Source organism: Cyprinus carpio, chromosome A6, assembly GCF_018340385.1.
Source record: "Cyprinus carpio isolate SPL01 chromosome A6, ASM1834038v1, whole genome shotgun sequence".
Classification (NCBI taxonomy): domain Eukaryota; kingdom Metazoa; phylum Chordata; class Actinopteri; order Cypriniformes; family Cyprinidae; genus Cyprinus; species Cyprinus carpio.
This window is the reverse complement of record NC_056577.1, coordinates 13792792-13816714: the sequence shown is the minus strand read 5'-3', so window position 1 is coordinate 13816714 and position 23923 is coordinate 13792792. Positions and strand designations below refer to the sequence as shown.

Genomic DNA, 23923 nt, shown 5'->3' with positions numbered 1-23923 from the left:
CCACTGCTCTTTGGCTCACTCTTGTGGTAGAAAAGAAGAGAAAGTAGAAATTAATATAATGATGATAGTAAATGTAATAATAATAACAACACTAATCTTTAGACACAGTTTTTATTTGGATGTATCTACAATCTTATGTGGTGTCATGCCTTGTCTGACCTTGAACACTGCATCACATTTCACAAGGCGATACTATATGTTTTTAGTTATATAGATATACATATATATAGTTGTATGGTTTAATTTTTTGAATAATAATAGAATTCTATCTATATATCTGTCTGTCTGACTCTGTTATTTAAAATAATGACTCATCTCTCTGATCTTAATTTTCACAAAGCATTTTTGTAGGCTTTACAAGTTCTCTTGTGATGATTAACTGTTATTCTTGTTTACATTGTAAGAATGTTTCCTAAAATCTCTCATGTGTCGATGAAGGGCATGTTGCTGCTAGACAGGTTTTTCCTAGTTGTTTACATCTTGGTTAAAAACAGGAATGACACAAATACATAGAAATCTGCTGTGGTTGCTGTTCAACATTCATCCTTTGATCAAGAAACAAAGTGTTTATTTTGTACAAATCAGAGGAGAAGAAAAATAAAAATGTTTACTAAATCAAAGATATATACTCTACAACAGAATTGTACACAAATGGTGAAATATATGTAATAGAATTTCTAATGAAATAGAATATACAAATATAAAAGAACATTAACCTTGCAATTTGTATTATCTCTGAAAACTATACAGTAGTTACTTGCTCTCAGTTTTAAACTGTCGGTTTTCAATCTGTGAAAAGTGTTTGACTCATCGTAAACAAATTCCACTGACTGTTTTATACTCAGATGGTCAGTGAAATCTGATTTAATATTAATCCGTTGTGCAGTTGTGAAAATAGCTTATTGAAATTATTCAAATACCCCTCAATGGATATGATTTACAGCTTCCTTCAATGTAATTTTTTTCCAGATCCTTCAGAAAAGTGTAACAGTATTATAGCGTATTCAGACTATAGTTTATAATATATATATATATATATATATATATATATATATATATATATATATATATATATATATATATATATATATATATATATATATATAGCATGCACCTTACCAACAAGTCCCAATAAAGCACCTTGTGTACCTATTTCTAAGCAATACATCAATATTTAGAAAAAGAAAAAAAAAGAAAAAACTTTGAACACTGGCACATATACTGTATGATATTCATGGAACCCTCAGGGTTCATTACTTTTTACATATACTACACACTACAATTCAAATGTCTAAAAATGCTAACATCTAAAGGAGGAAAAATACAGTAAAAACAGTATTATTGTGAAGTAATATTTTGATTAACTTTTTTCTGTTTTAATATATTTATAATTTATTCCTCTGATGGCAATGCAATGTGTGCTACCTGAATAAAAGTATACTATTTTAAATATCCTACTGACCTCAAGCTTTCCAGCAGACCTCTGTAAATGCTTTTCAGTTTACCTCTATCTAAAAGGCCCATTATATTTCTTCTTTGGACCTGCAATGTTACCTCTGTGCATTGGTTAATAAATGTTTAATTCTCTTTTAATCGTGATCAATAGTGTTGTATGGATAAACAAAGATGTTTGAATATGGACATTTTGGGTCACTTAATTAATTTATGGTTTATGATCATCTCTGTCCAGCCTGCTTTCATCAGAAGCTTTAAGCAATCAGGCTTTATTATTTATTCCCAATGAATGCGAAACTACTGTAGATTTTTTTTTAAATTCATGCTAGGGGAAGGTCTGTGGTTCACAGGATTTCTGGAGGTGCACATCAGGCAACATCGTAAGCAGCAGTTAAATTGGTCCTAATACTCTAAAATTGTGGTGAAGATATTTTGAATTTATGCTCCCATTCCCATTACTCTTTCACCAGGTATCTGACTCAATCCACACAATCTTTTGCTGCTCCTCTGTCACCACAGTTTTCAGAGTGTCAATTAGAGTGGCACTGTCATGCCAGCTCTCTGGTGGAATGCTCTGGTAAAGGCAGGGCAGTTTATCCAGAAGGGGCTCCTCACTGCAGGAACACTCTAACACCTGGGACTCAGTCAAAACATTCTGCCGTAGTTTGTGTCTAGGAAACAATGACAGAACAGATACATATAGCAATAGTATTGCTCCCAGAACAGCATTTTTTTGTGTTATAAATCTCAATCTTTAAATCAAACCAACTTTTAGTTTCATTGTGAAAAGTTTCATGGAGGAAATTATAGTACCTCAATTTGCGGAGACTCCTCTCTGTAGACATGATGTAGATGATGATGGGGAAGATTTCAGCACGGTGGAGACGACGCACACAGTCCAAACCCAGCGGTAAAACACAGTGAGTGCCCTATACATTGGATATAAAACAGATAGTCACATATAGTCTCTTTCTCTCACACACACATATATACAAATATATAAATATATAGTGCACAGCATAAATGCATAGCTGTATTAGATGTATTTTTTAATGATCACTAATACAATTCATCGACAGATGGCAAAATTGAAATGGACTAAATACTTAATAACAACAGAGAATTATATTATTAATATCTGTAAAATAAGTAAATTAGCCAATTTTGTTTAATTGAAAGACTGTAGAAATGAGTAGAAACCCTAGATTTAATTCAACAAATGTATAGGTAAAAAATAAGTAAAATGTTAAAATGTAAACTGTAGGTAAAAATAGCCCTTTTTTTTCTTTTTTTTTGTCTTCATGGAATCATGTTAACGGGATGGGTGCAAAATTTTTTGTCAAAGTAGTTAAGAAATTACAATTTGTTCATAAATATATATATATAGGCATATATGTATATAGACAGTGCCACTATATATATATATATATTTTTTTTTTTTTTTTTTTTTTTTTTTTACTACAATGCCTTGAATATCAATTCATGTCATTATCAACAGGTTATCATTATCAAAATTATGATGTTATATGATTTAAATTAGTGGACATACTCATAAAGGTCAAAACTAAAAACAAGCCAAAAACATCATATATTAAGATGGGGACACATACTTTTATGCTGCATTTGTCCATAAATCTATCCATCTAAATTAGAAACATGTATTTTATACACTTTCTCATACATTACATTTCTATATTAAAATAAAGCTTCAACTCTGACCTTAATTTTTACAAAGCATTTTAGGCTTTACAAGTTCTCATGTGATGATCATTGTAATTTCTATTATTGTATTTTATTACTTTAAAACCACTCATCTCTAACCTTTTATTTCAACTTAACACAACTGCTATATCAGGCCATTAGTAATATGATAGCAATGTTTTATGACACACCCGCTTCATGATCTTCTCCACTCCCTGCAACGTATAGCAAAGGTGTGTTTTCGAGTCACACTCTTCAAGAATCTCCCCCTTCTGCATTTGAATGGCATGCTCACTTGCAATCAGCAACTCTAAAATAAAAGAGAAGAGAAGAAGAGATGACAGAAGTGAGGAAAGGAGGAAGCAGCCAGAGACCAAAGTAGATACAGAGGGAAAACTGAAGTCAGACAAAAAGAAACTATCACAGATTAACAATAAAAGTGTATGTGAATCCTGTCAAATATCTTACAATCAAAATACAATGCAGTATTGTATAACTTTGTACAGCTGAAACTGATAAAGGCTACACCATGAAGAAAAAAGAGCAGCCTTGTGCATTTTAAATCATTGTCATCAAAACCATAGCCATTACAACAGGAAATACTGACAAAATACACTATTGACAAAATGACTAAGCATTTTGACTTGTTCGCAGCACAGGGTAGTAACTGATTGCATGTAATTAATAAGGTCTGAAAAATTATTTTAAGCCTTAAAATACTGATACTAGTGATTTTTGTCTCCTGTCAACATATATGCTGTAGCCTCATCATGCTGTAAAGAGGAAGAAATCCCTGTTGATACTGGGACTCAACCCTGAATTTCTCACTGTAATCAAAGAGTTTTCTCTATTGTACCATTATTTACTTTTCCCCCCTCTTTGTTAAAAACACGTTGATTAAATTTAGGTATTTTGTTGATAAACTTAAATAAATGTGTTTTTACCTGGCTCACAGAGCTGATAACCATCCTGTTCTGCCAACCGTTTGTGCAAGGCACGGCCAAGCATTGTGGGAAGGAGGAGGACTGGTCGGCAGATGGGTGGGAAACGAGGTGAGACCAGGGTGTAGGGCATTAGGGTCACACATCTGCTGGGCACACAGCCATCACCTACAGGAGAGAATGATTTACATAACACTAAAGGTCTAAACCAGAATTTTGCCTGACACTGATTACCTCGAAAGTTCAAAGGAAAGATTAAAGTTAGTAGCATTTCTCACACACACACACACACACACACACACACAACAGCTTGCATTTGAAGTTTGATGTTATGACTAGTATTGGGAAACAAGAATCTGTTCTTATTCAGAACTGGTTCAGTACTAAAGTATTCTGACAGTGTTTCCTGCACTTCTCTTCACCACAACAATTCTACTGTATTTCAACAGTATAGTACAAATGATTGCCAAATGAAAGATAACAATGAGCCAACTAATCTAATGAAGCAAACACACTGATTACCGTGAACGTCCTGTGTTAGGTTCAACTTAAGCTTTGTGAGACTTAAAACAGTGTAGTTACTCACTAGTTGTTCATATGACAATGTTTAGTCAGATAAACATTATGAGTTTTGTCAGTACTATTTTAATAAAATCAATGAAATAGGTTACCAAATTGTTGGTTTAGTGTTGCATTTATGTACCCTCCAAAATGTTTATGAAAAGTCATTAAAAAGACTTAAGACTGTAAAACCTTCTCCAAGAACTGTTTGGATCGGATTGCATTTCTTTTTTTCCGGTAATTTCCTCCTCAAAGTACTAAAAGAATAGTTAATAGAAATGGAATCAGAAAAGGAATTGGGATTGTTCATTTTCTTACATTTCCCGTGTCTAGTTATGAGTAAAACAGCTTTACAGTATGTAGTTTTTTTTGTACTAACTGTCCTGTGCTGTGGTTTTGTTGTCCTCCACACTGACCCACAGAGGGTTTCTGCTTTGCTGACCAGTGATGACAATCCTTGCCGCTCTCTGTTTCTCATGAGATATGGTTTTCTCCTGTGGACGTACAGAAAAACAGGTACTAAGGACCAGTGAAACAGACTCTATCAGTTCTGTGCTCAAAGTGCTTTTTCATGACACATCTCAAAAGAATCTAACATTGCGAGTCTACAATAATTTTGTACGTCTCTGTCTCTCTAACTCATTAATCTTCTAGAGACAGGACAATAAATCTTACTGACAAGAATGCATGACTCATTTTTCTTTAATGAGTTTGACTATGCTAGTTTCAGAGTTATAAGTTATTAATCATTATTCCCTCACCAAAGAACCTCATACCATACCTACAGTTTAATATTTTGGCGAACATTTCCATAATTCAATACAAAAATAGAAAAGAATTTGTTCGATATTTCACAACTATTTCATCTAAAACATGGACTATGACTAACCTATGCAATGCATGATGACTAATCTTTTAACTTGTCGTGTCAACAGGCCAGCTAAGACAATCGTTTTATAGTTAAGTTTTAAATCACTGTATTAAGCATTGTGCAGCACTCTATTGCATTCACGTATAATTGTTTTAACACTAAGCAAAATTGTCTGTAAGATTTATTGCTATATTATTATATAGTTCATAAATCATAATTATGTAGAAAGTTAAATAAAAAGAGAGAAATAATTTCTGTAATGCCTAAAATAACGTGTGAATTTACTGATGGACTCTCACCTTTCTTTGTGCTTTGCGAGGATAGGTCATATCCTCTAGAGCCCTGATTAAGAGCCTCTGTGCTCTGAAAAATGAGTTAACACTTATAGATGTATTTATGACACAAAAGCATAATAGAAAAACATGTGCTTTACTTTTAAATCTTAGGAACTACAAACAAGAACATTTAACATTCACTGTATAATGTAAAAAACAAAACATGCCAAGATGTCAGCTTTTCTAATAATAAAAAGTATTTTGAGAAATAATGTTGTTGTGTACCTGTAGTAGTTGGGAAGAGTCCCACTCTTCAGGTCTTCCAAGTGACAAGGGTGCACGTGACTGGCCCACCAGGAGCCATCAATGGAATGGTGAGTGTCTGTCACATGGACGATGTCATTACACTTGACTGCGAGAGTTCCAGCTACATCCTCCTGCATCGTCATGTTTACACGGATGTAGAAGGAATCACCCGACATCACCTCACCGTTCTTTAGCTGCTGTAGCAGGTTCTCATAGGCTAGGAGGAAATCAGCAGATTTTCAGTGATCATGAATGTTTGGTTTAGTAAGATTGTGACCTTAACTAGCAATATTAAACATTTACAATTTACATGAATCATTAAAAATGTAACATTAGAAAGTGTTTTGGTTAAATTAATGAACAATTAGGGGAAGGTTCCTTCTTTCAGATTGGTGTGTATTTACTGCTTTAACTGTAAGTAAAATCTGTTGACTTTAGCTATCTTTGCTGCATTACGTGCCAATGGTTACCATTCAAAAATGGGGAAAGAGAGCACTTTTTTTTCCAGTTTTTTCTCCAATGTTTGCAGGCTTGTAACTCAAAAAGTATTAAAGATATCCTTATGCCCTCTTAAGGCTCTATATAGCTCAGTTCCAGAGGTAATGGAATTTCAGCATGGCTCCAGGAGTAAATCATTAAATTGTACACATTTTCAGTGGTCAAAAAATTAAATGTGGGTCACTTTGCAAAAATATGTTGATACTCTTCTTGAAACTAGAAATGTATCTCGCTTCTGTCAAAACAACTACATTGAACATACCTGTCTAAGTGCCATAAATATTCCTTTTCCAATGTTTGCGCGCAACTCAAGAAGTATTAAATATATATCAATATGATTTTATATTCTAGCTCTTAAAAACGTTTCTTTTGGAATCTTCATTTTCAAGGCCCTATATCATCCAGTCCCAGAGATATGGGGATCTCAATGATACATTTCCAGTTTCAACATTATTTGTTCTTCAGACAAAAGAAAAGTATCAACATGTTTTTGCACAGTGAACCACATTTGGTTTTCAACCACTGAAAATGAGCACAATTCAATGATTTACTCATGGAGCCATATTGAAATTCCATTATCTCTGGAACTGAACTATATAGGGCCTTAAAAATGAAGATGCCAAAAGAGAAGTTTGTTAAGACCCAACATCTAAAAGGGCATTGAGGTATCTTTAATACTTTTTGAGTTACTGGGCTGCAAAATTTGGAGGGAAAAAAAAACTTGAAAAGTGCTCTTTCACCATTTTTAAATGGTCACCACTGGCACATAATGCAACAAAGATTGCTAAAGTCAACAGATTTTACTAACAGACCTACCAATCTCTGTGTAAAAGTAACATTATGATGTTGCCGTCTTTCTGAAGTCATTTTTAACTCCCTGTAATTTTGCTCTGAATCTCAGGTGAAAATGTCTACAAAATAGTGGATTACTCAATAAAAATGAATCCATGGCATTTAATATTTTGGCTTTAATCACTATACATGTTCATCTTTCTTCAGAAAAAAATATTAGCAAAATCAAAAATTTGAGCCAGGGACCTCTGATTGAGTTGACACAGAATGACCCTGTAACAATTTTAGAGATGAGTTTAGCATGTACGGGATCATGATATTATCAAAGGAAATAAACAGAAACATTTGCTAATTTAATCAATATAACATACAATTATTGCACTGTTCACCTATATTTCAAGAATCTCAGTCTTCATAAAATGTCACAAAAGCTTGAATTTTGATATCTGATAGCTGTTACATTGAATAGCAATAACAACTGCTCTAAAAGAGCTTCTCTAAAGCAGTGCTTCTCAACTGGTTTGGCCATGGGACCCACATTTTCCTATGGTCATCAAGCCGCGACACACTTTATGATGATATATATATAATTTGTTTTAAAAAAATTATCAGACCTTAATTCACACGTTGCATGCTCATAGTTTCTTTTGAGCTTTAGTGAAATGATATACAGCTTGCGCCGCCTCAGTTGCGTGTGCAATTGAAGAGTGCGTGCTACAAGCACAGTATAATGTCTGACAGGACAGGATAGTTAACTTTTCTGAGGTGAAAGACTTTTTATTTCATAACAAGTTACAAAAATAACAATAGAATAATGAGACTGACATTAAGCCCTGACAACATCTCATCTGACCGTAGATACTGAATCGGGACAACACGTTTTTCTCAAGCAGTCTTTACGTAAACTGCAAAAGTGTCAACAGCTTTCAAGCACATCTTTCAAAATAAAAGTCTCGCATCAGAAAAACATTTAGAATTACATTTTTTGTTGTTGATGTTGTTTCTTTGACTGAGTGTACCCACTCAGAACAGTCTTGTGACTCACTTTGGGTCACGACCCACCAGTTGAGAAACACTGATCTAGAGTCATGTGGTGACTGCATCTCTGTATCATCAATGCAAAGTAATTATTAACTGTTGAAATAGCACCATAGAGTGATTATGAATAAATAGTCTATCAGTGTAAAAACAAAAAACAGATAACATTCATTTATAACATATGCATTTGGCAGACACTTTATCCAAAGCCACTTACTGTACACTACATTCAAGGTATACATTTAATCTGTTTATGCATTCCCTGGGAATCAAATCCATGACTTCACTTTTCAAACCCATTCTCTACTCTAATTTATGTATAAGTGGTTGCTTTAAAAATACATTACTTTTTGTTTTTTATATGTAATGTGTTTGAAAGTTCGATTGTGGTTCTTTGCTCTTACCATCTTGGCTGGGTCTCAGTGTAATGTGGCATGGTCCCTGGACTTGCCCCAGAGCCCACAGGGCCTCTTCCATAGTGGTGTCTTCTAGAACCATTCGTACAGCTCTCTGCTCCCGCTCATATTTCAGCTACAAATACACAATTTTGGTTTTGATTAGTTCCCACACCATTTAACTGCTGCTGGAAAACCTGAATGTCCCTCTAGGGATAAAGATTCAAAGAGATCTTTTCATTTTCTGTCTTATCTTTGAAAGAATCAGGAGGAATTGAATTCTTTTTATGTCACTTCCCACTTAGTTTTTCTGAGGAATTTCTTTACTATTCAAGATAGATTGTTTTTTGCAAACATTATAGATGGTAAAGGTAATTTCAGCTCTTAAGATTAAATAATGGTTTTGCCTTTAAAAAAAAGCAAGTTTTCAAAATTCTGAAATCCCCAAATCTTTCCTAACAAAAATTCTAGAGTTCAGTTCAGAATCCAGAAATTCTGACCTGAAGTATCTGAGATCCAGGGCTGATGCCAGTGTTATGAGCAGATGATCCTTCGGTCACATGATGCACAAACACACCGGTCTTATTGCCCCCGATGACCTGTATTTGGTTCAATATCATTTCTCCCTGGAAAAACACAGTGAGTACGCGACCAGTGATACGCAGGGCCTGAGGTCTGGAGCGCATTAGGAAGGGCGGAGCTGATGCTCTTGAGACACTAGATTTATGCAAAATAACATGTTTAGCAATATGACCATTTTAAATAAATAAACAAATAAATGTGATTATTGTGTTTTACTTTCAGTTTTTAATTAACCTTTCATTAGGGCTCCTTCTGCTAGTAGAACAGGGAAGTGATGTTGGTGATTTAGACTCATCCAAACTATCTCCTATCAGAATGGAGATAAAAAAAAGTGGTGAATATGCAGTTGTGATTCATTCTAATTACCATGGATATACAGTAGCTCTAAAAAGTATATGGATACTTTTCAACATTTACAGCACACTGAACATTTTTAAAGGGATAGTTACCCACAGGGTTTAATTTGGATTTTTCTGTACATGTTTTTTTCTCTCTCATAGATTCTGTGACCATTGACAAGCATTGTAGACTGCAACGGCTGATGTTAAAAAAAAAATAAAAATCATAATTTGTGTTCTACTGAAGAAACAAAGTCACCAATATCTTGGATGCCCTGGGGGTAAGCAGATAAACATAAAATTTTCATTTTTGGGTGAACTATCCCTTTAAGGACCAAAAACAAAATAATGTGCGATGCATTATGTATGCACACTTTTATACATTTGTGTGGATGACACAGAATAGCACAATAAATGTACCATTTGGTGTCTATTTTTCACTGACAGAATAGTTTTTTTTATTTATTTTTTTTTTTTATTTTTTTTTTTTTAAGTAACTTTAATAATAAAGAGAATACTAAATTAGATTAAATAAGAGCATTATCTGTGGATAAAATAGTTCCAAATTATATGTGGGGTTTTGGGAACTAGGCAAAAATGATACTTTGTAAACACAACCAGAAATATGTTGTTACAGTTTAGCATAAAGAGAACATTTTAGTATATTTAATAGTAAATTTCTTGTTTGTTGATGAAGGGGTACTTGAGCTTTACATACTGTGGGGTACATAAGTCAAAAAAGCTTGAGAAACACTTTTCCATCAGAGGTGCTGTTAATCACATGAACTAAGAACATGTTTCACTAACCTAAAACCTTTATTAATGTTTTTCCTAAAAATTGTGCTCCTGTTCTCTTTCTTCAAAAATAAATTTGTCTGACTTTTTTTTTTTTTTTTGTGGCTTAAGTGTCCAAATACTTCTCAGGTTACTTCATGTAACTGATTGCACAAACAATTGTGACTAAATTAAATTTCAACTTATTTAGGTAAGCACAATGAAATGTAGGAAGAAGTAACAGTACCTTTAGAAATGAAAACATAATCATTGTCAAAGCTGAGAGAATCCTGACTGCTGAAAATGGAACAAAGAGGTGTATTATTATTATTATTATTATTTTAAACTCAAGTTCTCTGAAGAATTCCATTTGCTCTGAATTCTAAAGTTATTATTAGATAGGCCTACTACATGACATCTATATCTCCACCACATGGTGAATGTACATGTGGAAACACTGACCTGTTGGTTTATGAGTTAGTTTTATGATAGTGAGTCAGGGGCACATACAATGCAACTAGGAATGCAATAAGTATCATAGAGACAAGGAAACAGGAAACAGTAATGAATGATCTAATTACTTAAAATTTTACGGTAACACTTTCTATGAAGCCCATATTTATAATACATTATTATAAGAGTATTCTTAAGCCATTATAATGAATGCATAATGTATTATAAAAAACCTTATATGTTGTATCATCTGGTTACAGCTTTTAAGAGTATGATGATTTATAACAGTGAACACAATACATCCACTTAACTTACAATGGATTATATTTCCCATAGTTATAATGCATTATAAGTCTCATATATCTTGCCATTGTTAACGTGTTACTTTACTTAAAGCAGACAAAGACCTCTAATGAATAACAACAACAATGACAACAATAATAATAATAATAAAAATAATATTTTTCTTAAACAGCCATAAGATCAGATATCTGATCAGATGAATGTGTAATATGGCTCATTTGATTTTAACCATATTGTAATATCAGTAAGATGATAAGATATTGTACAGATCTTAAATAAATAAAGTCAAGATTTGAGACTTATTATCCATTATAAATTAAGTGGATTTAACATGGTGCTTATTGCGTGTTATAAATAATCATACTCATAAAAGTTATAACCACAAATAAGTAAGTTTTATAATGTATAATTGTTGTTATGATTATTTATGAGATGAAATGAACACATTATACGTTTTATATATACTATATTACTATACCATAAGGAATTATGCATTCATTATAATGCCTTAAGAATACCCTTATAATGTGTTATAAAAATGGGCTTCATACAAAGTATTACCGATTTTACAAAAGAAAATGTGTGCTTGGGGCTATTTCCCATCAGACGCAAAAACAGGGCATAAGCATTGCCTGTTTATTTTAGAGTCCACATTTACAGGTATTGCCTGTGCAAATCACCCTTCAGCACCCACAGTCTGAAAAAACACAGTCTGACACAAGTTCCACATGCAGTGACATGCAAACAGGATATTTTATTCGGCAAATCTGACTGAATCCAAACAATTTAATCATTTGGATTTTATAGCAATGGTTTTGGATTTGGAGCAGCTCACCTGTAAATGTCTTCCATGTCACTTCTGGAGGGAAAGTCTCGTCTGCGGAGAGATTCAGAACAGGAGGGCTCCACTTGATTGTTGATTGCTTCATCATTGAACTGTAAAAGTTTGAAACACATCCCCCCCCCAAAAAAAATTTAATTCACACTAAGAATGATAACTATAATGATAACTGTATTAGCATCCACTGCAATGAACAATAAACATCTTTTTCTACTAAGCACTTTGAAAGATGGATTTTGATTGGCTCTTCATCAGCTGGAGAAAAACATTTATTTGATCAAGTGTTGACTTTGCTATTAAATTTAAATTAGAATTTTTTAAAAGCTTTAAGTTATAATTATTGTTCTACAATGCATATGTGCTTTTCACTCTTGTTTGCACTGATACTATGAAACTGCATTCCAATAATACCTACATGTATCACACAAAAGGTGTTGGAACTGAATGTTGCTTAGACTGACATCTAAAGTTATGAATCACAGTTTGTTTTGTACGTATGTGCCGTTTACGGGTGGTGCTATCTGAGATACAATATATATATATATATATATATATATATATATATATATATATATAGATATATATATATATATATATATATATATATATATATATATAACACATAACACACTAGGGTGGAGTCTCAAGCAAAACTCTAAATATCTTTCACTGTCAAGATTTGATGTCACTAACCTTTCAAAATTTGACATATTCAGTGATTATTTCATTTTCAAAAGCACTGAACTAGTATCTGGTAAACATGATTTTTATTGTGTTTCAATTTTCCTACTTAAATTATGCCCAAATGTATTCTTTTTGTTAAGAGAAAGTAGATCATTTTGAGTGTGTAGCAGAAGAGATTAGGCAGACTTCAGGGCATACAACCACGGCATGAAATTGCTCTCTGCTGCATAGTTACATCCATTTTTTTTCACCTTAAACCAGCTAGTTAATCATTCAGTCACAGTTAACATCCTCATATACACATTCCAAATTTTATTTCATTAAATTTTCACAACTCACACAATTCTTCCAACCATATTGGAGAGAAAACAAGTAGCATGTTTTCTGCCAGTTATGTATCAGACAGCTAGTGCAAGAACTGTGGGGGGTCCATGAGGCTAAAGACTAATTCCCACTTGGATCAGATTAGCAGAATATATACAGTATAAATGTACCTCACAGGCATCAAACGAGTTGAAACTCTCAGGAAGAACTGCATTCAAGCGGCATAGCTGTCTTCTGGGTGGTGGGCTGGAAGTAGGGAACTCACTGCATGAACCTCTGCTGGTGTTGCAACTGAACTTCCTGTCCTACTTATTCAAAGAAATGAAATTAAAGGGGTCATGAACTGCCTCTTTTTTATTATTTTCATACTGTTCTCTTAGGTCCACTTATAATGTTATCAAGATTTTTACATCAAAAGAAAAATCATCATAATTTAGAAGTAATAGGCTATTTTCTGTGCTGTTTTGTCCCCCTCATCGGAATGCTCTGTTTGAATAGGTGTGGCGGATTGTAGACTAGGAAGTAAATGCCCAGTGGTATGAATAGCTAACAGTTATGCATGTTTGATAGCCTACATCCTTCATAGATGGACGCTGCTGTGATTTAGGTCAAAAACGCATAAATACTCAGTACGTATCAAATGAATAGTAATAACAGACAAAGCAATAATGACCACGTATTAAAACAACAAAGGACCAAGTTCTTATTGATGAGGTCTGGAACTTTGCCTCTCTCGTTATTTACATTACATGCACAAAACAGTGGGCGGGGCTAAACAGGCAGTGATCTAGAAGCAGGCATTGATCTGCTTCACTGGAGGCAGTGTTTAGCCACACTATTACGTCATAAAGTGGCACATTCCACAACCGTTTTGGCAGACTGACTTCAATATAAGCTGATTTTAGACTAATGAGAAAGTTTTGAGTTCTGAAACTTACAGGATGTTTTTATAGTACAATGACCTCTTATATGTCAAAAGACCAAGGGAATGACCCTTTAAAAATAAAGTTATGTGTGCTTGTGTTTAAGTTACAGATGCAATTATTTAAATACATTATTTAAAACTGCTCTAAAGAATGACTGGGGTAAACTACTGTAGGTTGGGTCTTCAGTTTAAGTCAATGTTACCCTGGATTTTTCTCTTCTTCCTCTTTGCTTGCTACAGGCTTTCATGGCAAAAACCCTCGCCTGTAGCTCCATGAGTTGGCCTCTTAGCACATCCTTCTCTGCGATAATACGTGCAATCTGAGCCTGGGCCTCATCTCGGGACAAATATGCCTGAAAAAAAAAAAACACCAACAGGTCTGTAATTAAGTTTTCATTTGCCACTATAGGTCTCCACATGTTTGTGCAAAAACTGATGGTGCATGTTTTCCAGCAAGAATGGGCCTGAAAGCATCTTTTGTGCAAAAAAGAAAAAAAACATCTGACCTTTTGAAAAAAAAGGAGTTAAAAGGTTCAATGTCACAAATTCTTTTATTTGGTTTATCGCCAAAAGTAGTTCAGAATCTGAAATATTTATTTTCTTTGCAGTTTTTTGTTTCTTTTGCATTTTTTTTATACTAAAACTTTATATTTATTTCTAGCTTCAAATAAGATTTTGATCCCAAGATTCAAGGATTTCAACCATCTATATATACCATCAGTTTGTAGATCTAAACACTAAATTTCTTAGGGTCTTAGGTATATAACCCAGTTCCCTGTGATGAGAACAAGACGCTGCATTATGGTGTTGACAGCTCCCAAAAGTGACTAGTGTCTGAAGCATGTGTAGAAACAAGCCAAATTCTATTGGCACACGGCAGTCCTATGATGTCACATGGAGTACCTGTGCATAATAAAAAGCGCCTGCATTACACATCAACTTTATTGTATCACTACTTTTCAGTCCACCTCTGCACTGTCTGAGTGCTCCCCTCTAGTTAAGAGGTCTGTTGAAAGCAACCCATCCATAGGGGAGCATATACCCCTTCTTTAAACCCCAAACTGAACGAATGGGGAAGGTGACCAAATCAGAAAGTGGGACACTTTGCAAACTGTTCCGTACATCTATACTATTAGCTGCCCATCAGTTTCTTCCTTTCTCCACCATAGAGCAGCCAAAGTCAGTGGGGGTCTGTTTAGGTGGCACGCAGAGTTAAATCTGTGGACCAGTGAAGTTCAGTGACAGCCTCGTGAGACAATCCCTTACCCTGGTCCAGATCTCTGAGCAGTTTAGCCTGGTAGATCTGCAACACTTCCATTGTGTGCAGGGCCCCATCAGCCTGATCCACCACCTCATACAAGTTGCCCACCACCCTTGAGGTGACCTGACATGGCCTGTAAAGCAACAGGTTTCTCCATGACCTCGTCATCTTGGTGTAAAGGTTTGGGAGGAATAGAAGGGTCACAGGGGAGAGGCTGTTATGACCTGCTAGGAATCGCTTGCAAAATTTGTCAAGATAGACTTACTGTTTTTCACACGACTAAGCCAAACGCAGCCTGGCCATGGCATGAGTCATAACATTTAGTAACTCCTTATATGCTTGGCTAGCAGAGGGAGGAGACTCACTGATCTTTTCAGCATCCTCCACTCCCAATACATCTAACTCCTGAGAGCTGATGCAGCCAGCAACATGCTCCTAGCCAAATCAGAAGAGGCCGCAAAATGGCCTTCTGGATCCAGCATGAGAGCTCTGGAGCTGGCAAGAGAAGTCTGAGAAAGGGAAACCCACTTACTAAACTCCTCTGCCAATGATCAAAGCCACCTCACTGCCTCGGCAGACGCAGGGCCTAAACTGCGGGAGGCAGATGCTTGGCCCCTATAACCCTGAGAAGAGGGCCAAGAGGAGGCAGAGCTTCTTAACTGCAAACTTGTTGCAATGAGCGCATCCAGCCCCCTCGAGAGCTAAATGCGTGTGCTCCTCTCCCAAGAAAATCACACCAGAGACTTAGAAATGAAATGCGGGCAATATGGTGCACACTTTCTGAAATGTTAGCTATAAATTATCTACAAATGCTACAAACAAAATGGTCTCATAAAGACAATAAAGCTGATGATGTGTATTGAAGGCGCCCTTTTATATGCTCAGGCATTCCATGGAAATTCATAGGACTGCTGTCTACCAGTATAATTCAACAAGTTTCTACAGGTGCCTCAGACCCTGGTCCTGGTCCCGTGAAAGGGAACTGACAGTTTATTTAACTTTAGAAACTGATGTCATTCTTGAATCTAAAAACTTATTTAGGACTTAATGACCTAATGAGTATGATCTTTGTTCATTATAGGCACTGACTGTACTGACCTTGTCTCTCTCTGCCTGCACCTCTTCTAGCTGACTATGGAACAGTGTACTCCTGTGCTGATACATCTCACAGTCCACAGTCAACTTCTCCATCTCCAGGGCTAAACAGTCCTTCTCTTCTAGGAGCTAAAAAAGGTGAAAGGGAAGCATGGTGAGAAGGAGGGTGATAGAAAGAATATGGACATTTAAAAGAAAAAAAAAATCTAGGGGGAAAGGTAAAGGGACAGAGACACTAGATGCAAAACAACAAAAAAAGGTTTTTCTCAGTCGATTTGACATATTTCTCCAAAGTAATGTAATTGCTGTCAAAACAGTTAACACAGCCATCTAAACACATTTTTACCAAACTGTTCAACTTTACTGCAAAAATATTTTTGTACTAATCCATTTATTTATTTATATAGCTGTTATATACATACATATATATGTATAAACTGTTAATACTGATTTATAATACTAATACTGATTTATCTAACTTTTATTGTTGAATTATAATGAAAACATTTGAGAATGTTTTACAATCTATACAATTAAAAAGTGTTCAAATCAACGTGTTAACTGTCATGAGATCAGTGAACTTATAAACTAATAAGAAAAAATTATAATTTACAAGTTTTATACAAAGTACTGTACAACATTTTGAAATACAAAAACAACATTAAGGTTAAGGAAAGACCAGTTTTACCTCCTCTTTCTCTTGCTGGAGTTGTATATTCTCCTCACTCAGCCTGCTGACTTCCACAGCAAGTTCTGAACTTCTGTTCTCAACCTCCTTTAAATCATGGGCCAGTATATCCTGTTGTACCTGATTGAAATAGACAGCGACAGACAGATTTACTGTGAAAAATTAATCAGATTAAAATGAATCAGTCCCAAAATTTGTTGACTTATATTGCTATGAAAATGAGTCTCTCATTTACTGGGAACAACGTCTCGGTCTCCAGTAACTTTGCGCGTACAGCATTGAGCTCATCTCTGAGCTTCTGTGTGTCACTGGGATTCTTCAAGGAACGCTGCCTCTCAAAGTCTGTCTCTTTCTGTGCCTTCTTTAACTCATGCTGCAGCTGGGAAATCTGGAGAAGAGGTGAGGAGAAGAGATTTCTGTATGCCCTGGTATGTATTTGGAAAACAATCCAGCATTACAGTTTTTGTTGTATTGATTATACTGTAGTTTTTTTTTTCTGTCTTTTTTTCGCTAAGTTCATTAGCAAAATGTAGCAAAAAATGCTAAGCAAAATGGTTCAGGTTTCTTGTAAACGAATAGCTAACACTTCATTACCCTGTGACACTCAAAACAAATTTGGTCAGATTAAACCAAACAGAACAAAACTGATCTCCACTATTAATTTAAAAATATGCATGCTATGTAATACGTTCCATAGACTTATCTCACACTTTGTTTAATTCCATAGATTTAACTGCAACTAAACTAACGCTATGTTCCTTAGCTATTTAATAAGGCAAGCCATTAAAATACTTGACTGGTATTTTTGGAGTTTTTACGTTATCAAAAGGAAATACAAAAACATTTTTTTTTAATTAGTAAGGTGTTTGTTAATTTATTTAAATGATGTTATAAAAACAAACCACCTCTAAACCAACTGCTTATGGAATTCTGTTCTCTGTCATGCACACAAACATACGTAATATGGATGAGACAATCATTTTATTGTAACTTATTGAATGGTACCTAGAGTCCAAGTAGAAAGCAATCATACAAACACATACAGTACTATCTTGTTCCTTACCTCAAGCTGCAGGTCTCTGTTGCGTACTATAGTTGCAGACTTCTCCTCAAGAGCTGTGGTATATCTGACATAGAGATCACATTTCTCATCTTTCAGTTTTAACAGTTCCCTGTTTAAACCTGCACAGAAGACAACCATTCTGACATTAAATAGTCTTGACACAGACAAAGAAACACTGACTGTGCAATAACATTGTTCTGAAATTCTGAATGTCTCAAAGTGCATAATTAAAATGCAACAATGTAAAAATGTTAACACTTAAAGGGATAGTTAACCCAAAAATAAAAAAAAGTGTCATTAATTACTCACACTCATGTCGTTCAAACTCATAAGACTTTCTTTCATCTTTGGAACATAATTTCTATATTTATATTATAGAAATATTTTTATAGATGTAATATTTATATTTATAGATATTTTTTAGGAAATCCGAGAGCTTTCTGACCCTGCATAGACAGAAACTGAACTACCACATTCAAGCTTAATTTTATGAAGCTACTTTTTGTGTGCAAAGAAAACAAACTTAATTCAACGGTTTCTTCTCTTCCATGTCAGTCTTTGAAATGCGTTCACGACAGTAACACGACACATTTGTGTGCATTCCTCTGCTTGCAAACAAGACACAGCGCATCTGGGTTCTACTTCTGAACTCCAGACTGACACGGAAGAGAAGAAATTGTTGAATAAAGTCGTTATTTTTCTTTTCTTTGCACAAAAAAGTATTCTCATAGCTTCATAAAATTAAGGTTGAACCACTGATGTCACATGGACTATTTTAACAATGTCCTTACTACCTTTCTGGGCCTTAAATGTGGTAGTTCCGTTGCTCTCGGATCTCGGATTTCATCAAACATATCTTGTAACTTGTGTTCGGAAGATAAATGAAGGTCTTATGGGTTTGGAGGGTGAGTAATTAATTTAATTTAATTTCATAACACCTCATTTTTATTTTTTAAATATATTCAGATTTGAATGTACATAAATTGCATGATTTTTTAAACAAAAGTTTGGCACACTGATGTGAAGCTATGTTAAGTGCATACCATCCAGGTGACTGCGCAGTCGTGCATGCTCTCCCTGCATCTGGCTGAGCTCTTTATTATTTTGTTGGGCCTGTTCCAGTTTCCCCTGCAGCTCACAACATCTGGCTTGCAGTCGCGCAGCCTCATGCCGTGCCACATGTAGCTCTGTCTGCATACTGCTCACTGCACGAACCAGGTACTCTGTCAACTCAGTGTAATTTATCAGGCCTGGCAAGCACAGAAGCAAGATTTTACAAATGAGCCTTGAATATGGTGACATACATCAGTCATGAAAAACTTCACTTGTCACTGGGGTTACATTGTTGAATGTTTGTCTGAGAGATCTTTATTGAACAAAAAAAGAAATTAATAAAGATATAATTTATTGGTTTTATCTAGGAGAATATGTCACTTACAATACAAACCTTGCTTAAAATAAAACAAACTATTAATCAAAAAAAACAAACATTCAAAGTGTTCTTTTTTATTAGTAAAAAAATGTCAAAATAATAACGTATACTTTATCAGCATTTAGAAGAAAACTGAACTGAACCAGCATCAAAACATTTTTGGCCTAGTGACAGTTTAAGAGTCCAGATCAGGAGGTTTTCTTCAGATCTGCAACCTAGCAGCTACCAGCTCAGGTCTTTAACTACTACACCATATCACCCTCATGTTTGGGGTATGCTTGTATGCTTGATCAGAACCTAAGTAGGATAAAAGTGCACTGACTGACCGCTGAAGCCTGAAGGCTCAATGCTGGGCTGGCGGCCGGTAATCCGTGTGTAGAGAGCAGGATAATGAATCATCAGACCTTCAAGCAGAGCCATTGCACCATTATGACCCTGTACACGTAACAAGTCAATCATGTGACCTGCATAAAAAGATTTACATTTCAGACATTACATCGCACATACCATAAGAAACATTGAACAGAAATGTTTATTTCCGATACGATAAAAACAACTTTCAAGTATTCCTTAAAGGAACAGTTCAGACAAAAACGGAAATTATTTACTCGCCCTCATTTCATTCCAAACCCGTATGCCTTTTTTTTTCATCCTAGTTCAAAAATGTGTGTTGACATTACTGATTCTAATATTGCACTGGTTCTCACATGCGTAGTAACTGAACACAATGAGCCATTTCTGAACTCTGAATACAAGCAGGCTAGAAATTATATTAATCACACAAAGCATATGACTTTAGAATATTAGAAATTGTCTATTAATTACTTTTATGTTTTTTTTTTTTTTGTTGTTGTTGTTTTTTTTTTTTTTGGAGTTGTGGCAGGCTTTGGTCACTATGAAATGACATTGAATGGCAAGAATTGTTTACTTTTGTATTACACTGGAAAATTACATACAGCAGCATACAGCAGGTTTGGAACAACAGGGTAAATAAATAATGACAATAATGAATTTTCATTTATGGCAAATTATTCCTTTAATTTGCATGCTCCTCTTTCTATTTCTCTCACTCTTGCCTTTTCGAAAAACAAAATGCTTTCTTGGAATTTTATCAGCATAACCTCTGATCCAGTTGACCTATCTATCTGTAGCTAATCTATATTTTCCCATGTGTCCTATTAGCTTGCTAATTTTTCTGAAAGAAACCACCCAAATATTCCAATTTCACTTTAACCACTCTAATCCAAAACAGATCTTCAATCCTGGAGGAACAAAAATATAATAATTTCCAATTCCATTAAATATATTTTAGTATTTAGTAACTTTTTTAAGATAAAAATCAAATCTTTTTAGCGTGAAAAAAATTAAAGGTACTTTGTTTTTCTTTTCCAATGCTCTGGTATATTTCAGAGGATCTTACTTGTCTTCATGCCGCGGTTGGTAAAATTAAGACAGGTGAGAATTTCATCCTCATCCAAGTCTGTGAGGACCCGTGCCTGTCGCAGGTAAGGGATGAGGACACAGGGACGGACACCAAGAGAGATGGCATGGCGGTTATCGTTGATAAGATCCCACAATTCTTCTTCCTCCAGATCCTTCAGGTCCGGAGTATTTAGGACACTCTCAGTCATGCTGAATTTGCTAAATCAGATTCTTTGCCAAACACACAAATACAGAGGATTTTATAAAAGTAAAAAATAAAAGAAACAAGTCCAGTGCAGGCATAAACACAACAGAAATCAAATGAGAAATGAGAAGCAGGGAGATTGTAAAGAGGAGTTCGGATAATTCTCCACCCTCTTCACACCCAGAGGTGTGTGAGGAAACCTGAAAGACAAGAAAAGTTTTCCCGACAACACACACACACACACACACACACACACACACACAGATCAGGTGTGGATTTCCCCTTGTATAAAAAGAAGAACAAAGCATTTCAAACATAGTTAAAAACCTCTGGCATTATGAACTGTTTATTTCCACTAGGGGATTGATTAAATTAGATTATATAGTTGTGTTGCTCAGATTACCATTTTTCAGTAAAGCAATAGAGATATTTTATTTACAAAGCAAATCACAATGAATTAATCTACCAAAACACATACCCATCCGCTCATCTACAGTCAAGCATGTTCTTCCTATCTAAAACAAATGAATCAGGCTGTGAACAGGTACAAAGTCCAGCAGGAAAAAAGGAAATTAAAGAGGGATTCTAGGTTTATTGGAAATTACGTCACATGCAAACACAGCATTTACATCCTTTGCTGATGATAATCTGCCTTTTCTAGGGTATGATGGTGTTGAAATGCAAAATCTGCTTATATTACTTTAATGACAACAGTCTGTAAGTGACTTGCTTCTGGCGTTTCACTGTCATATGACTGTGCCTGGGATATATATATATATATATATTTTTAACTATTTAATTTAATTAAAATCAATTAAAATCAATTAATTTATTTATTTATTTATTTTTTTTTTTTTTTTTTTTTTTTTACTGTCAATTTTTTTTTTTTAAAATGAACTACAAGTTAATAGTTAATACATTTTTGATTGTTTATCTAAAGTGAAATTTTAAAGTAATTTTTTTAATTGTTATTTTATAAACATTCCAGCATTGCATCCGCATTTTTGCGTTTCTTCTCTTTAACATACAGCAACAAATACATATGGTATACCCTAGAAACCCAAACAAACAAACACAAATATGCAATCATCTACATCAAACTACGACAAGCAGCTTGTTGATGATGACAAATAGAGTTCCAGTGGATAATAATCGCAAGTATGAAGTAATTTCACTTCTGTGATTAGAATCAATGATGAGTCGTGCAAGCATTTTCCTATTGAAATAAATATATGCTTACTTATTAAGCGCTAAGCACACAATAGGCTATATCTTGGAAAAGCCTCATTGGTCTCTGCAATGAAGCATATTTTTAAATGTGTACACTTTATCTTCACATTTTTCATTGCCTTGTATGATGATGCTCAACTGATTCTCTTCCTCTTGTTCCAAAGTTGCGATTTTTATGTTTAGTGAAGTAGGCTATGTTCGGTTAGCTGCCTGCTTTTAAAATCTGTAGCGCTGTTACGGCTTTGTACGATTTACGTTAAGTGTTTTTGAATAAATCAGTAAATGAAGTCACTCACTGATCGCCACCTACTGGAACGAATCTAAACGAATCAATTTGATGAATGTAATTTGAATCCCTAATATTAATCAAAATAACTGCTATCAGTTGTTTTGGGTCCTCAGTCAATGATGTTAAACGCTACCAGGGCTGTTGAGTGGAGTCGATACCCAGAATTTCAATGATTCAGATACTGAAGAATAAATTATTTTTGAGATTTACTCCCAGCCGTTCTCAAAGCAACACATTCCCCTTAACTAGTTACAAGTTACTCCTTTCAAAAGTAATATTGTTATTCTGGCAACAGTAATTGGTTGCACTACAAGTTATATTACTTTTTCTTCACGCCCCACAGAAGTTGAACTGTGTATCTTATACATAAAATTCTTCTAGAATGTTACTAACAACATATTTCTGCCTCATCATTTGACCAAAATCCACATTGGATCGCAGTCAGAAGTTATTACAAAAACTCAATAGTGATTGATAGTGACATTCAAGTAGAAGTGTTGTATTAATCTCATTAATTGTCATGTGTAGCTTGAAGCTATTTGTAATTTCTCCGTTACCCATATACGATTATATTTCATTATGTATTTTATCAAATCACATAAGTTTGTAAGAAATTGTTTAATTTTCCAAAAAGATTTTTAATTATAATAATATAATGTACCACATACATGTTGATCAGAGGGATGTGGGTGGGATGTAATGCCAGAGTAAAGACACAACTTACACAACAGTGTTCAGATTTTTTTTTTCCCCTGGCAAAATCAATACAATGCAATATTTCTATCTGCTGAATGTAAGCTTTTCCATATTCCAAGCTTGCCTGCTGCACTTGGGACATCACATGCATGTGGGTGATTCTATAATTGCAGGTACATTTGGTGTCCAAGGTCATTATTATTATTTTTTTTTTGTTTTTCTGTTTTTTTTTTTTTTTTTTTCAAATGGTTATACTTTTAACTATTTTAATAATTTGTTACTTATTGTTATGAATTACAAGATGTTACAGCCAATAACAATATAATAATTTCTGTAAAAAGTGTCTTAAATAGCTCAAAATCATGATTTCTTGTTGTCCGAATAAGTCCGTGCATTTGTTCTATCATGTATCATTGTGTAATCAAAATATTTTATTGTACTTTTCTTTTTGTAATATTTTATTCATTTCATTTATATTAGCCCTA

The 23923-nt window shown here is 34.4% G+C and overlaps 1 protein-coding gene across 1 annotated transcript; it reads right to left on the bottom strand.

Annotated features, from left to right (window-relative positions):
* Positions 1 to 1482: 1482 nt before the first annotated feature.
* Positions 1483 to 21705, bottom strand: LOC109080002 (caspase recruitment domain-containing protein 14-like). The gene is made up of 21 exons (XM_042758131.1): positions 21017 to 21705; positions 19923 to 20060; positions 19208 to 19414; positions 18165 to 18283; positions 17337 to 17489; positions 17102 to 17221; positions 16417 to 16542; positions 14261 to 14410; positions 13303 to 13437; positions 12119 to 12219; positions 10775 to 10824; positions 9650 to 9722; positions 9334 to 9550; positions 8843 to 8969; positions 6090 to 6327; positions 5829 to 5892; positions 5038 to 5152; positions 4101 to 4265; positions 3348 to 3466; positions 2269 to 2384; positions 1483 to 2126 (listed from the first exon to the last, which is right to left on the bottom strand). Exons 1-21 carry the CDS (start codon positions 21225 to 21227, stop codon positions 1919 to 1921), a joined length of 2952 nt encoding a protein of 983 aa, XP_042614065.1. The 5' UTR covers positions 21228 to 21705; the 3' UTR covers positions 1483 to 1918.
* Positions 21706 to 23923: the final 2218 nt, after the last annotated feature.

Coding starts and splice junctions, on each gene's coding strand:
- LOC109080002 (XM_042758131.1), bottom strand. CDS start 21,227: ATGACTGAGAGTGTCCTAAATACTCCGGACCTGAAGGATCTGGAGGAA. Junction 16,543..17,101: donor TCCAGCAAGAGAAAGAGGAG/GTAAAACTGGTC, acceptor CACCTTTTTTAG/CTCCTAGAAGAGAAGGACTG. Junction 14,411..16,416: donor TGCAGGCAGAGAGAGACAAG/GTCAGTACAGTC, acceptor TTTTTTTTTCAG/GCATATTTGTCCCGAGATGA.